The sequence below is a fragment of the Epinephelus fuscoguttatus genome, linkage group LG1 (genome assembly GCF_011397635.1).
Source record: "Epinephelus fuscoguttatus linkage group LG1, E.fuscoguttatus.final_Chr_v1".
Taxonomy (NCBI): Eukaryota; Metazoa; Chordata; class Actinopteri; order Perciformes; family Serranidae; genus Epinephelus; species Epinephelus fuscoguttatus.
Genome location: NC_064752.1, coordinates 4,086,806 through 4,100,123, shown reverse-complemented (window position 1 = coordinate 4,100,123; position 13,318 = coordinate 4,086,806). Strand labels below are relative to the sequence as shown.

General features: G+C 41.2%; 1 protein-coding gene across 2 annotated transcripts in view; it reads right to left on the bottom strand.

The window, feature by feature from the left end:
- LOC125888116 (phospholipid transfer protein) overlaps window positions 1-10,764 on the bottom strand; it is a 33,075-nt gene extending 22,311 nt beyond the window's left edge. The window contains exons 1-2 of one of the 2 annotated variants that reach the window (XM_049575349.1): window positions 10,657-10,764; window positions 5,052-5,189 (exon numbers count right to left, since the gene is read on the bottom strand). In XM_049575349.1, coding sequence (XP_049431306.1) covers window positions 5,052-5,175 — 124 coding nt within the window. In that variant the 5' untranslated portion in view covers window positions 5,176-5,189; window positions 10,657-10,764. Of the gene's footprint in view, window positions 1-5,051; window positions 5,190-10,394; window positions 10,562-10,656 lie in introns of those variants that run through there. The other variant, XM_049575339.1, reaches the window with a different exon arrangement.
- Window positions 10,765-13,318: the final 2,554 nt, after the last annotated feature.

Here is a 13,318-nt window from a genome sequence, read left to right as displayed (position 1 = left end):
TATCTTAGAGAGCTCATAGTGCCATATTATCCCACCAGAACACTGCGCTCTGAGAACGCAGGGTTACTCGTGGTCCCTAAAGTCTCCAAAAGTAGATCAGGAGCCAGAGCCTTCAGCTATCAGGCTCCTCTCCTGTGGAATCATCTTCCTGTTACGGTCCGGGAGGCAGACACCGTCTCCACATTTAAGACTAGACTTAAGACTTTCCTCTTTGATAAAGCTTATAGTTAGGGCTGGCTCAGGCTTGTCCTGTACCAGCCCTTAGTTAGGCTGACTTAGGCCTAGTCTGCCGGAGGACCCCCCTATAATACACCGGGCACCTTCTCTCCTTCTCTCTCTCTCTCTCTCTCTCTCTCTCTCTCTCTCGTATCCTATTACTGCATCTTGCTAACTCGACCATTCTGCATGTCACTAACTCGGCTTCTTCTCCGGAGCCTTTGTGCTCCACTGTCTCTCAGATTAACTCATATCACAGCTGTGCCTGGACAGCATGATGTGTGTGGTTGTGCTGCTGCCGTGGTCCTGCCAGATGCCTCCTGCTGCTGCTGCCATCATTAGTCATTAGTCATACTTCTACTGTTATTATACACATATGATTATTGTCACACATGTATACTGCCACATATTAATATATACTTTCAACATATTGTACCACAGTAGCCAGAATTATAATTATAATATTATTACTTTCATCAATGTTGTTGTAAGCTACTGTCATTACCGTCTGTCCTGCATCTCTCTCTGTCTCTGTCTCTCTCTCTCTCTCTGTCATTGTTAGTTAGTTTAGTTTATTTACTTTATTAATCCCCCTGTGGGGAAATTCAATGTTTTCACTCTTGTTTGTCAATTACACACAGGTCTGAACACACACATGCACAAACAGGACCTATACATGCACAAAGTGCAGAGATGTCAGAGTGAGGGGGCTGCCCTTGGTGAGGCCCCTGAGCGGTTGGGGGGTTTGGTGCCTTGCTCAAGGGCACCTCGGCAGTGCCCAAGAGGTGAACTGGCACCTCTCCAGCCACCAGTCCACACTCCATATTTTACAGGGACAGGGACTCAAACAGGCGACCAGGGCTGCCCCTGACCAAATTGGGGCCTTAAGCGAAATTTTATTTGGAGGCCCCCATCCCAAATGTATCATAGGTACAAAATGACCGTACAACAACTTGCCATTTAACTTGACAACCTTTACTGGCAATAACAAATGTACTGTAGATACAGTAGTTTGGCTGTATGAGTCAAATAAAATAAAAAATTCAACCTGAAATAAATATTAAATAAAATTAACTTCAAACTGAAATAAATAAATAAACAAATCTGAGTCACAAATAGCCATCAATTACTCATCAAAAGAAAGCAACTTCCACCACCTCAATACCCCACCCTTGATTAAACACTGAAAATAAAATAAAAGAGGGAGACAGGTTTTTCCTATTTAATCTTATGTTGTTATATTTCTCCCTCTCCCCTCTCTGGAGGCGTCCGATCTCCCTCAGCCCTCCGCCTCTCCCACCTTAATTAAACACTGAAAACAGAAATAAAATACAGAGACATTCTTTTCTATTTTCATCTTATTTAGCTATATTTCTCCCTCTCCCCTCTCTGGGAGCATCCGACCTCCCGGCCCCGTACATACCCCCAGGCTCGGGTCTCCCCCTCCGTGGAGCCCGCCCGCCCTCCTGGCCCCGCACATACTCCTGAGCCTCTTTTGGACGACATGTCGACAACTCTTCACCTGCTGCAGCTCTGCAAGTGCCTGCCAGCGCACCCCTCTTATTGTTCAGATGTCGAGTGCTGTCAATCATTGCAGCAACGCATGGGCGTTCAGGTCTCTTCTCTCCTTCCTCGAGCTGATTCTATGTGCGCTTCACGGTAGCGCATGTGCGCATCCATTACGCATATGCGCAAATGCGTCCCCTCGCGCAAAATGTGGCCCCCCCATGGAAGATGAGGCCCTACGCACAGCGCGTGTTCTGTGTTTAGGGAGGGACGGCCCTGCAGGCGACCCTCCGGTTCCCAACCCAAGTCCCTATGGACTGAGCTACTGCCGCCCCACCAACTGTTGTGTCATACAGTTTACTGTTAATTTATCATGTTGATCTTTTCTGTACGACATCTATTGCACGTCTGTCCATCCTGGAAGTGGGATCCCTCCTCAGTTGCTCTTCCTGAGCTTTCCTGACTTCCCTCTGTCCTTAGGACCCTCACAGCAGATAAGGAAAAACAGTTATGTTACAGTTATGAAGAGTGTTGTTGTAATGGAGTACCAGTTCATCAGAGGTGGAAAAGCTGTCTGCGTTGGGGAAGGAGTTAATGCCAGAGGAAAGAATGTCCAACTTATTGTCCTTAATATTACGGAAAGAAATAGTGCGTGGGAGATTGATTTTGGAAAGTCCAAGGTTGGCATTGAAGGAAACTAACATGTGATCAGAAAAGGGGAGGGGAATTGCCTTACAGTTGACAGGAGAGAGACCAGAGCAGCATATTAAGTTGAGAGTATGTCCTTTTGAATGTGTTGGGAAATTGATGAGTTGCTGGAGTCCAAAACTGTCAATGCAAGATGTAAAATTTCTGGTGAGAACATTGCTGATATTGTCCATGTGGATATTGAAATCACCCAGGAGTAATATGTTTGGAGAGAGTGTGAAAAGATGTGTCAGAAGTTGAGCAAAGTCATTTAAAAACTCCTTATTTGGTTCAGGGGGACAGTACACAGCAGCAGCGATGGTGGGGATGGGGCCAGATAACTGTGAGGTGATGGATTCAAATGTGTGGTAGGCATGGGTAGAAACCGGCAGGACTGTCCACTTCTCACAGTAGAACATCGTGAGACCTCCTCCCCTGCCAGAGTCACGCAGTTGACAGTTATGAATAAATCCGGGGGGAGTGGATTCATTAAGTGGAGTAAAATCATTAGGCAGTTGCCACGTTTCTGTTAAACAGAGAAAATCAAGCTTATGGTCAGTGATGAGATCCTGTATGAGCTGACACTTGCTCATGAGTGAGTGGCTGTTTAACAGTCTGAAATTGGCATTGGTGTTATCATGCTTGTGAGATGAGGAGGCAGGGGCACTCAGTTTTATGTAGGACAGGTTATTTTTATTTACAGCTTTGAAAGTGGACTGAGGGCGGAAGGGTCTGACAGTTACAATGGTCGCAATGGGGAAAGCAGCAGCAGTAGCAGAGGGGTGTAGTGACAGTAGGGGCCTGTAGGGGGAGTAGATGGAGACAGTGGTACACTGAGAAGGCACAGTAGAAGAAGAGGGAGGGACCTATGTGTGTGTGAGTAGGTGAGGTGAGTAAACAGTCAGTCACGTGGGTACCTATGCAATAAAAACACGTAGTACACACCTCTGTAATAAAAACACACAGTACACACCTGTAATGAAACCATACAATTCACACTGACAGCACTTTAAAAGAATACTACTGGTACTCCAGATAGATGAAATGGATCAGACCAACAGCTGGAGACACTCATGGTTGTTGAAGATACTGCAGAGTTTTTCTGATTGGATGTTTGACCAGAGAATGTTTTAATTTGTTCAGTTCAAGCTTCCTGGTTCATGACATCACAGGTTTTAGACTCACGAGCAAACCGCAGACCTGCAGCTGCTCTAAAATCCATAGGTTCCACATCAGTGTTTAAATCTGAGTATAATTAAATCTGGATTATAATTAAACCTGGATTGTTATTTGTTCTGGATTATAATGTAATCTGATTATAATTCAATCTGGATCATAATGTAATCTGATTATAATTTAATCTGGATTATGATTGCAGTTAAATCTGGATTATAATTCAACATGGATCACCATTCAGCAGATGTAAAGTTTATGACAGTTTGAGCCTATATTATAATTTAATATGGATTATAATCTAATACAATTACAACTTAATCTGGATTATAATTTAATCTGCATCACGGTTCAGCGGATATAAAGTTTATGACAGTTTAAATCTGGATTATAACTTAATCTGGATAACTGATTAAAGGTTTACTCTGCAGGATTGTTGGTCACTCTGAAGTCGACCTCAGATTCGGTCTGGTTGGTCTCTCCTCTTGATATATTTGAGTTTGTTTCTGCACTGTGTCTGTTGGATGCCTGCTGCTGACAGTCTGACACCTGGTCACCACCATTTTATAAAGCACCACCCTCACCTGATGCGCTGTGGTGGTACCTGCCCATAAATGTCCCGAATACAGACAAAAAGAATAAAGTTGTAAAGTCCAGGCAGCGAACACAGAGTGGGTCAGAGGTGATGACTGAAAGCAATTACTGCTGTCTGAGTGTGTGCCGTGTTTTCATAGAACAGAATCATGATTCACTGAAACGTTTAATAAGGTGCAAAATGACAAACGTTTCAACGTGCAATGTGTCATCATTAGAATCAAACGGTCGGTCACAATACAGCAGATTTAAAAAATGAAATACCCTCCTACATACAAAGAACAATCTCTCATAGGTTAATCAGGATAGGAGATTATCGATCCATAAATAAGCACGATGACAGGACTCCATTAAACGGAGGCTTGACTGTGAAACAACATATAAATATATGATGGAAACATATATTTGGTTGTTGTTATTTCACACAGTTAACATCCAGTATTTTCTTCAGGTGTCATCTTTGTGAAGACGACACCTGAACTGTAATCCCTCCATTCAGTGAGCACAGGATGCCGCTTGTGTTGAAACTGCAGCAAGAGAGAGGCTGGATCATAGTTTAGATCTGAATTAAATCTGGATTGTAGTTTAGATCTGGATTATAAATCTGGATCATAGTTTAGATCTGGATTATAAATCTGGATTGTAGTTTAGATCCGGATTATAAATCTGGATCGTAGTTTAGATCTGGATTATAAATCTGGGTTATAGTTTAGATGGGTTTAGGTCTTTGTTTACTTATGGATTATAATAACATAGTGGTAACTTGTTGAAGATTCTCAGTTATTCAGGTCATGGTAATCGTAAGTGCTATGTCGTAGGCAAACAAGTCCAGTTGGCTACGATATAGCAGTTACGATTAACATAGTGATACTTACACATCTCCAGTCCTTTGTCAGTGATGCGGATTTTGCAGCCTGCGGGTTGGTCGGTGGCCATGATGGAGGACACCAAAGGAAAAAGGAGGGACAACAGACAGGAAGTCATCCTGAGCCAGAACATCTCAACCTGAAACCCTGAAACAAGAGATTAACATCCCAGATTAGAGGCTGAACTCTGTGTCATTTTTATATCTGTGAGTTTATGATCTACATGTAGAAAATAAAGTTTTGTCTGCAGCTGATTTTAATTTGAATATTTAGTCTATAATCTGGACACTCAGGAGAGGAGTGTGTGTTAGACTGAAATCAACTGAATCATTGACGTGATGTGAAATAGTTTGTCATAAAGAACTGTAAATACCTATCAAACATAAATGTAGTTTTCCTGGTTAATACTTCAGATGTCTCTGTAAAACACAATGTGACATGGAAGTAGACAAGTTTTAACTTACTGATGCGATAGCCTGCTAACACTGTCAGTTTATCAACAACTCTTTAATCACAAGACAAAACAGTAACTGTGAGCACTGAGAAGAACCATGGGAAAACCTGTTCTGTGTTTATGTTCTATAATCTGTGTTTACATCGCTTCCTGTCTGATCCAGGCAAACTAAAAGGTTCACCATCAATCACGTTAGCTACGTTAGCTGTAGCTGATCACTGACAGCCACCAACGATCCACTGGTCTTTATAATCCAAACACAGAACACATTTTCTACTGGTTTAGGGTCAGAATATAGTAACTATATTTATTTATATATGTTCATATAGTTATCATATTTATTAATAAATGTTTTTTATTTGCATATGTTAACATGGTAACTCTATTCATTTATGTATGTTTACTAGTGTTGGGTAAGGGTTACTTTAAAAGTACATTACTTTTTTAAAAAGTAACCAGTTACTTTACTGCGTTACTCCCTGAGTAAAGTAATTCAGTTACTTTAAAAGTACTTCCAACGTTACTCCCTGAGAAAAGTAACTCAAGCACTTTTAAAGTACTTTTGAGTATTCTACATTTCCTATTTTGCAATGGACCACTAGTTGACAGGGCTCTAAACTCAAGATATCAAGCTAGCAAACAATGGTCCATCCTCACGGTTGGACATAAAGTAATAACATTAACAAATAGGGGCGGGGCTTTTACTCACCACAACTGCAGAGGCTCCCAGCTTCATTTGAAACAAACTACATTATAGACGGTCCTTTATTCATTAATCCCTCTGTGTGTTTATATATTTACTTTTTATCCGCTCCGTTGTCTTTGTAAAGTTAACATATCACACCGTCATTTCAAACTTAACAATTCCTGAATTCCTTTCAAATTAAATGCCCTTTTAACCTCAGCTGAGAGAATCCCTCCATTTTCAAAGTAGGCTTTTATTGTGAAACATTTGTCAGAACTTCCTGTGGAAGATACAGTAGCTTGACAGTTTACATATGGCACTTCAAATGTAGCTCCTGCCATCTGCTGACGCTTTTAGGTGACTACAACAACATGTCGGCTGACACATGAACACACACAGTGACTCAAATAATAGTAAAGTAATAAAAACAGGACAAGAATAACCTGATGACATCACACACATCGTGAAAGACGACCGGGGATAATTGGTGAGTACCAGCGTGTAGCGTGTACCAGGCATGATGCAAGTCCTGAGTCTGAAATATGTCTGTCAGTGAGTCCTACTCCACCTATGTAGACTCCACCGTAGACAACGGCAGCATTTCTTTTACCACGTAGCTAGTCACAAGCTCCGTGGCTTCTTTCAGACTGATAGGTTTAACGTTATCTCCGTTATTAGAACCAAACAACAGCCGTTGCTGTTTCGGAGCTGAAGGACCAGCGTTCTAAAAGTAACGGAAGTAACTGAAGTCTTGTTTGAAAATGTACTTAAGTATTTGATTACTCAAACAGCAAACTAACGTGTTAAGTTATTTGTTACTGCAAAAAGTAATCAAAGTACTCTAACGCGGTACTTCGTAACGTTATACCCAACTCTGCTGTTTACATACTGTAGTTATTATATGTATTAATAAATGTTTACATAATTATAATATTGATTAACATATGTTAATATAGTAACTATATTTCTGTTATAGAATCTGTTTTTTCGTATTCACTTGTATCATGGTTTGGAAAACTTCCCTTAAAAGAAAGTAACTCTCTTAATCAGATAACCAAATTGGCTAGTTGGCTGATCGAAGAGTCACAGCTGTGCCTACAGTCGCTGTGTATCAGGCTGGCCAGCTCCATTTCTAATGATGGCTCCCATCCCCTGGCCAGTAAGCTCCAGCTCCTGCTATCTGTACGGAGATTTAAAGTCCCAAGATCTAAGACCACACACTGTAGTAAACATTCTTATGGTTCTTATTATTCTGCTTTTAATCCTGATCAGTGAGCCTGTATGTTCCTGTTCATGTCTGTGTTTTATGCTGTTTTAACTGTCCTCTGGATCTTTCCTGTGTTTTATATGTCTGTGTGTAACATCAGATGGGTAGATGTATATTTATTATATTTATTAACATATGTTAATATACTAACTTTATATATATATATATATATATATATATATATATATAAACATATATGTTTATATATATATGGTATAAACATATATGTTTATACCATTCTTATATTCATTTGCATATGTTTATATAGTAATTATATTTTTTCCATAAAATAGAAAACTGTCCATGGACGAACTGTCCTCCAGTATAAACAGGAAGCTTCAGCTGTGTCCTAAGGTCAGAGGACACGATGGACAGACAGATCCTGTTGCTTCATCGCTCACAGCTGAAACATTCTTATAAACACTGCTGGACTTGAACTGCAGTAACCTCTGTTTCACAACACTCCTCCTTCTCTTCCTCCTCCTCCTCCTTCTCCTCCTCCTCTTCGTCCCCTTCTGCTCCCTTCCTCCTCCTCCTCTTTGCCCCCCCTCCCCTGTCTCTTTTGTCTCTCAGCAGCCTCTCGACCGTCCTGACCCTTTTTTTCCCTCCATAAAACAAATTAAAGTGATGAAGCACAAACGGTGTGACAGGAAGAGAAGCTGAGTGAACTTCCTGTTTAGACGTCTCGCTGTGACTTCAATGGTTGTTAAAGTGACGAGTGATTTATTTATGTTAGATGTCTTGGCGAGGCAGCCACTCTCACACTCTGCCGTCCTCCAGGCCAACATGACATCTCGTGTTCACAATAAACAGCTGATTTTTTCAAATTAAATTACAGCAAGAAAACGACATGGTCAAAGATGTTTACATTTATAATATGTTAAAAAAAACAAATCTACGCACAAACGGTTTGTGACACGAGGTCAGATCGAGGCATACTCAGGGAGTTATAAGTGACCACAGCGTGTCAGTGTCCAACATGCCTGATGGCGTGCAGATGGAGCTTTGCACAATCATCCATCAGAACAGCACATACTTATCTGTGGTTTTTTTATAACTGTCTGATGCTGGTGACATCATCACCACAGAAACCCGCCGTCACCACGATGAAGGACACATGATAATGAAAAGCAGCAGTTAACTCTGATTCATCGGCATGTTGACTGCTCACTTCCCCCACTGCATTTCAATGGGCTGTAAACTCATTTGGTCAATGGTGACTTTCACTGAGACAAAACTACCCAGCATGTACCCTGCATTCACCACCTCCATCCTCCTGACTGGACACTTTAAATCTGTGATGTCTCATCTTCTCAGTATGGAGTTTAGACGGAAAAACACAGAGATACAAATTATAAAAAATATGTTTTAGTATTTCTAAAGATTTAAATTCATGGCAGATTTTTGTTTTTTATTTTAAAACATTTGATGAAAAAAAATCTGTTAATTTGTGACAAGACTCTGTGATGTCACGTAAACATTTTACTGAAATGATTCAGTGTCATGAAACATAAAATGTCTGTGTAGGACCAAAACAGGACATGAAGACGACTGAAGCTTCTCTCACACCTGTGATGTCACATGTTGGTTTTGTGTTTGATAAAATATGAGGAGCTGCAGATGTTCAGGAGACTCAGATTCAGATCAGAAAGTATTTTATATAAAAATGAATAATGTGACCAACAGATGATTTTTATTCCGACAACACCATGTTCGATGTTTTAAAACAGGAAGTAGAATTCACAATGATGAAAATGTTTCACTGTGAGAAGATGAATGGAAATGCCATTCATCATTGATCACACACACACACACACACACACACACACACACACACACACACATTAATCATCAGCTTCAAACAGCCTTTGAGGAACAGAGTCCTCACAAATACAGACTTTCATGACCACACACACACACACACACACACACACATTAATCATCAGCTTCAAACAGCCTTTGAGGAACAGCGTCCTCACAAATACAGACTTTCATGACCACACACACACACACACACACTGGAGTCTGTAATCTGTGAGTTTAATTACAGCTCAGAGCTGGCAGCCAATCACAGCTCCCACATCTGGTCAGCCACTAACAGCTAACGCTAACGCTAACCTTTAATTAAAAAGCTTCAGTTCAAAGAGAAGAAGATGATTTAGGCTCCGCCCACATCTGACCTCTGACCTTCCGTCTGTCACAGAGACTAAACTACATCAGTAAAGTACTGCAGTACATCAGTGACTTAGGTCACATGACATTACATCATGTCAGTAACAAACAAAAGTGTGTTAAGTCAAACAATAAATTTCTCAGAGTGTCGTACTCTAACACTGACCAAGTGTTTGTAGTTTGAAAACATGTCGGTTCATTTTGTTCTGATAATATTATAAATTATTATTATATTAATTATATAAAATATACTTTTGATTCTTGTTGTGCAAAAATACTTTTCTACTTTTACAGCAGTAACATTTTAAATGCAGGACTTTACTTGTATCAGAGTATCTATACTCTGGGATACTTCCTTCAGTCACGACTCAGAGTACTCTGAGTACTCAGATGAAGAGTAAAAATACTTCAACATAAAAGAACAGAAGACAGAAAACACACGTTGATGTCAGTCCTCGTTACCTCAGAATAAACAACCAGAAATCATCGTTTATTAAAGTTTAGCTGCTCACACGTCTCTGATATTCAATTAAACTTTATCTATAATCACAGTTTGTGTCGGCGTCGGCCCCGAATTTTTGTTCAACTCATTTTAAATGAGTGACAAGTCACAAAAACTCGCTAGTCGTCTGGAACCGACATCACACATAAATCTGGGGTTAAAGAAAAATAATCCAGGCAGCGATGACATCATCACGATGATGACATTACCAAATCAGAGCAGTAACAGACAAACGTCAGGTGGAAGACACAAGACATTAATGCAGTACTCACCTGTCCATGATGGGAGGCTTTCTTTACCTGTGTGTGTGTGTGTGTGTGTGTGTATCTGTCTGTCTGTCTGTCTGTCTGTGTCTTTCTGTCTGTCTGTCTGTCTGTGTCTGTCTGTCTGTCTGTCTGTCTGTGTCTTTCTGTCTTTCTGTCTGTCTGTCTGTCTGTCTGTCTGTCTGTGTCTTTCTGTCTTTTTGTCTGTGTGTCTGTGTGTCTGTCTGTTCACAGTTTCAGTAACAGTTGAAATCTGAATTATGAAACTCACAGATCAGCAGACTGAAGGAGGAGCCCTTTTAGCTTCTTTAGCTTCTTTAGTTGAAGTTTTCTGTTCTCCTGTTTCTGGTCACAATGACTGTGTCCCTCCCTCTCTGAAGACTTTACCCCAAGGGACTAACTAACTGACTCCTCCTCCTCCTCCTCCTCCTCCTCCTCCTCCTCCTCGCCCCCACCCTGAGGCATCTTGTCGTACCAACCAGCTGTTTGGGAAAAGGACGAGCTTTACCCACGACTTCCCCCTTTACAGACATGCCCACACAGTTTGTAGGAAAAGACCCCAAAACATGTCATGTCATTCATGCAGTATAAACTGGTGTATTAGAATATTTCTGGGTCCTTTAACAGTGTTTGTATAGAGAGGTCTATTTCTAATAAATTACACCACATTTAGGTTATTTACCAGAGTTTCTCACACATTTATTTATTCATTTATTTGTGGCGCACCTCCACATCATCATCATCATCCACCAGCACATATAGATTTTCTGGTTTTGAAGTCTTGGTCTGACTCTCGTGGTTGAGTGTACTCTGGGCACAGGCGGAGCAGCAGAGTGCAGTGAAAGTGAAACTGAACCATTTGTTAATTCATAATGTTTGAATTTCGTCTGCCAGTTTTCCAACTAACTTTAGATGAAACAGGAAACCGTGCACTCCATAGTCCAGTGCTGAGTCTAATCTGAGTAACAGCGGCAGAAGAAAGTTTGCTTTCATTCCTCTCTGCAGGAGCAGCTCCTCTAATCCACCAATCCAATCTGATCAGGTCTGATAGATCCGACCTCAAACTGATCAAAAGGAAGTCTTGAATGTGATAATAAAACAGTGTGTTCCTCAGTTATCAACCTCATGAAAATTTCTAAATTCACGGACCAGTGAAATCCTTCCTCTAACCCCACCTGGTGGGGGTGCTGTGGGGTCCTGTACCAGAGTCCTGGGAGTCTGAGGGTTCTGTATCTTAGCTGCTCCTTGGACTGCACTCTCCTGGACAGAGACCTCAGATGTTGTACCTGGAATTTTTTGGAGCAACTCTCCCTGTTTGGGGGTCGCAGTTCCCAGTGCTCCCATTACCACTGGGACCACTTCACCCTGAATCGTGGCTCTGACCCTGAGTAATCCTCTCCCTCCATCTTTTCACAGCTTGTAGAGTCTCAGGGTGCTGGACTTTGGCTTGAAACCTCTGTGGACTGTGATGACTTTTCATGTCTTTACATCAGCAGCATCATTCTCCTCCTGTGGCCGGCTCACTATTCCAGCTGGGTATCTGACGGCTGGTAGGGCGTGGAGTTGGAGGATTTTTTGTAGTTAGTCCTGGCAGTGCTCAGGTTGGTCTAACTCATCTTAGAGTCTTGGCTGAATGCTCTGTCAACCAGTAGCTTGCGCTTCAACCCCCTGGTGTTGTTTCCTGTGCCCCTCTGAATTTTACTCATGTATTGACTCATGTGCCTATTCAGTTTAGCTATCGCGATGTCTGAGAGGAGCTTCCATGATGTGGAGAGCCAGGTTATCTGCCGGTAGTTCGAAGGTGTTGCACACTTGTGGGGATCTACCATGATCAGTATTGTCCTACCTTGTGTTAGCCAAGCTAGGAGAGTGTGGACTGCTGACACTTCATGGAGCACTGTTAGCTTCTTCAGCCAGTAGGAGTGTATCATATCAGGTCCTGGTGCGGCCCAGCTCTTAATGCCTGATACTCATTATTGGATGTCTGTCTTGGTGATGGTGACTGGTTCTTCTTCTGGGAGGTTGTTGTGTTCTGCTCTTAGGCCCACCAGCCACTTGACATCGGTGTTGTGTGATGCCTCCTACTCCCAGATGGCCTTCCAGTACTGCTCAGTCTCAGCTCTGGGTGGGTTTGTACTTGTGGTGTTGTTCCCTTGCAGCTGAGAGTTCACCCTTGATGGGTGTAAACATAACCACGTATGTATAAATGTTACAGTAATAAAGTAACATTTTGTAAATGTTACGTTAAAACAAGTTTATTGAGTTTGTTTGGGTTGAAATACAGTATGAGAATTAATGTTACAAAACATGAGTAGCTCTCGTCCATTATCATTTTGTAAAAGTAGCTCTCAGAGGGAAAAAGGTTGGAGATCCCTGGTCTATTTTATAGTTGTATTTATTGTTAGTGGAGTTTTAGTCCTCATTTCTGCCATTTTCTCCCAGCTACATGATCTCTTGACTTTACATACAGATCCATGGGGATGGTTTACTTTGAGATCTCTTGATCATTTTTGACAGAGCCACAATATTCAGAATGTTAACCAAGTTGTTACTGACTGAATGAATTATCTCTTTTAATGAGTCATTACCAGGTGGACACCAACTCCATAAATTTAAGTGATGCTGCAGTGCCAATAAATATTTTATGAACCGTAACCTTTACCGTTTTTTTTTTTTTTTTTTTTTTTAACAGACAAACATGCTTCAAAACAAAGACAGACATGGTCGGACACAGTGGTATCAGTCACCAAGACATTATCAATGTCAAAGCCTTTGGGCGTCATCAGGTATCTTGGCAACCAGTGGGCTCATTGATATACTGAGTTCAGTCTTTGAATTCAACAGTCATGGAATCAGAGATCATTTACACTGATGTTGAATTTTGCAGTAATCAATCAATCAATCAGTCAATCAATTTTATTTATAAAGCCCAA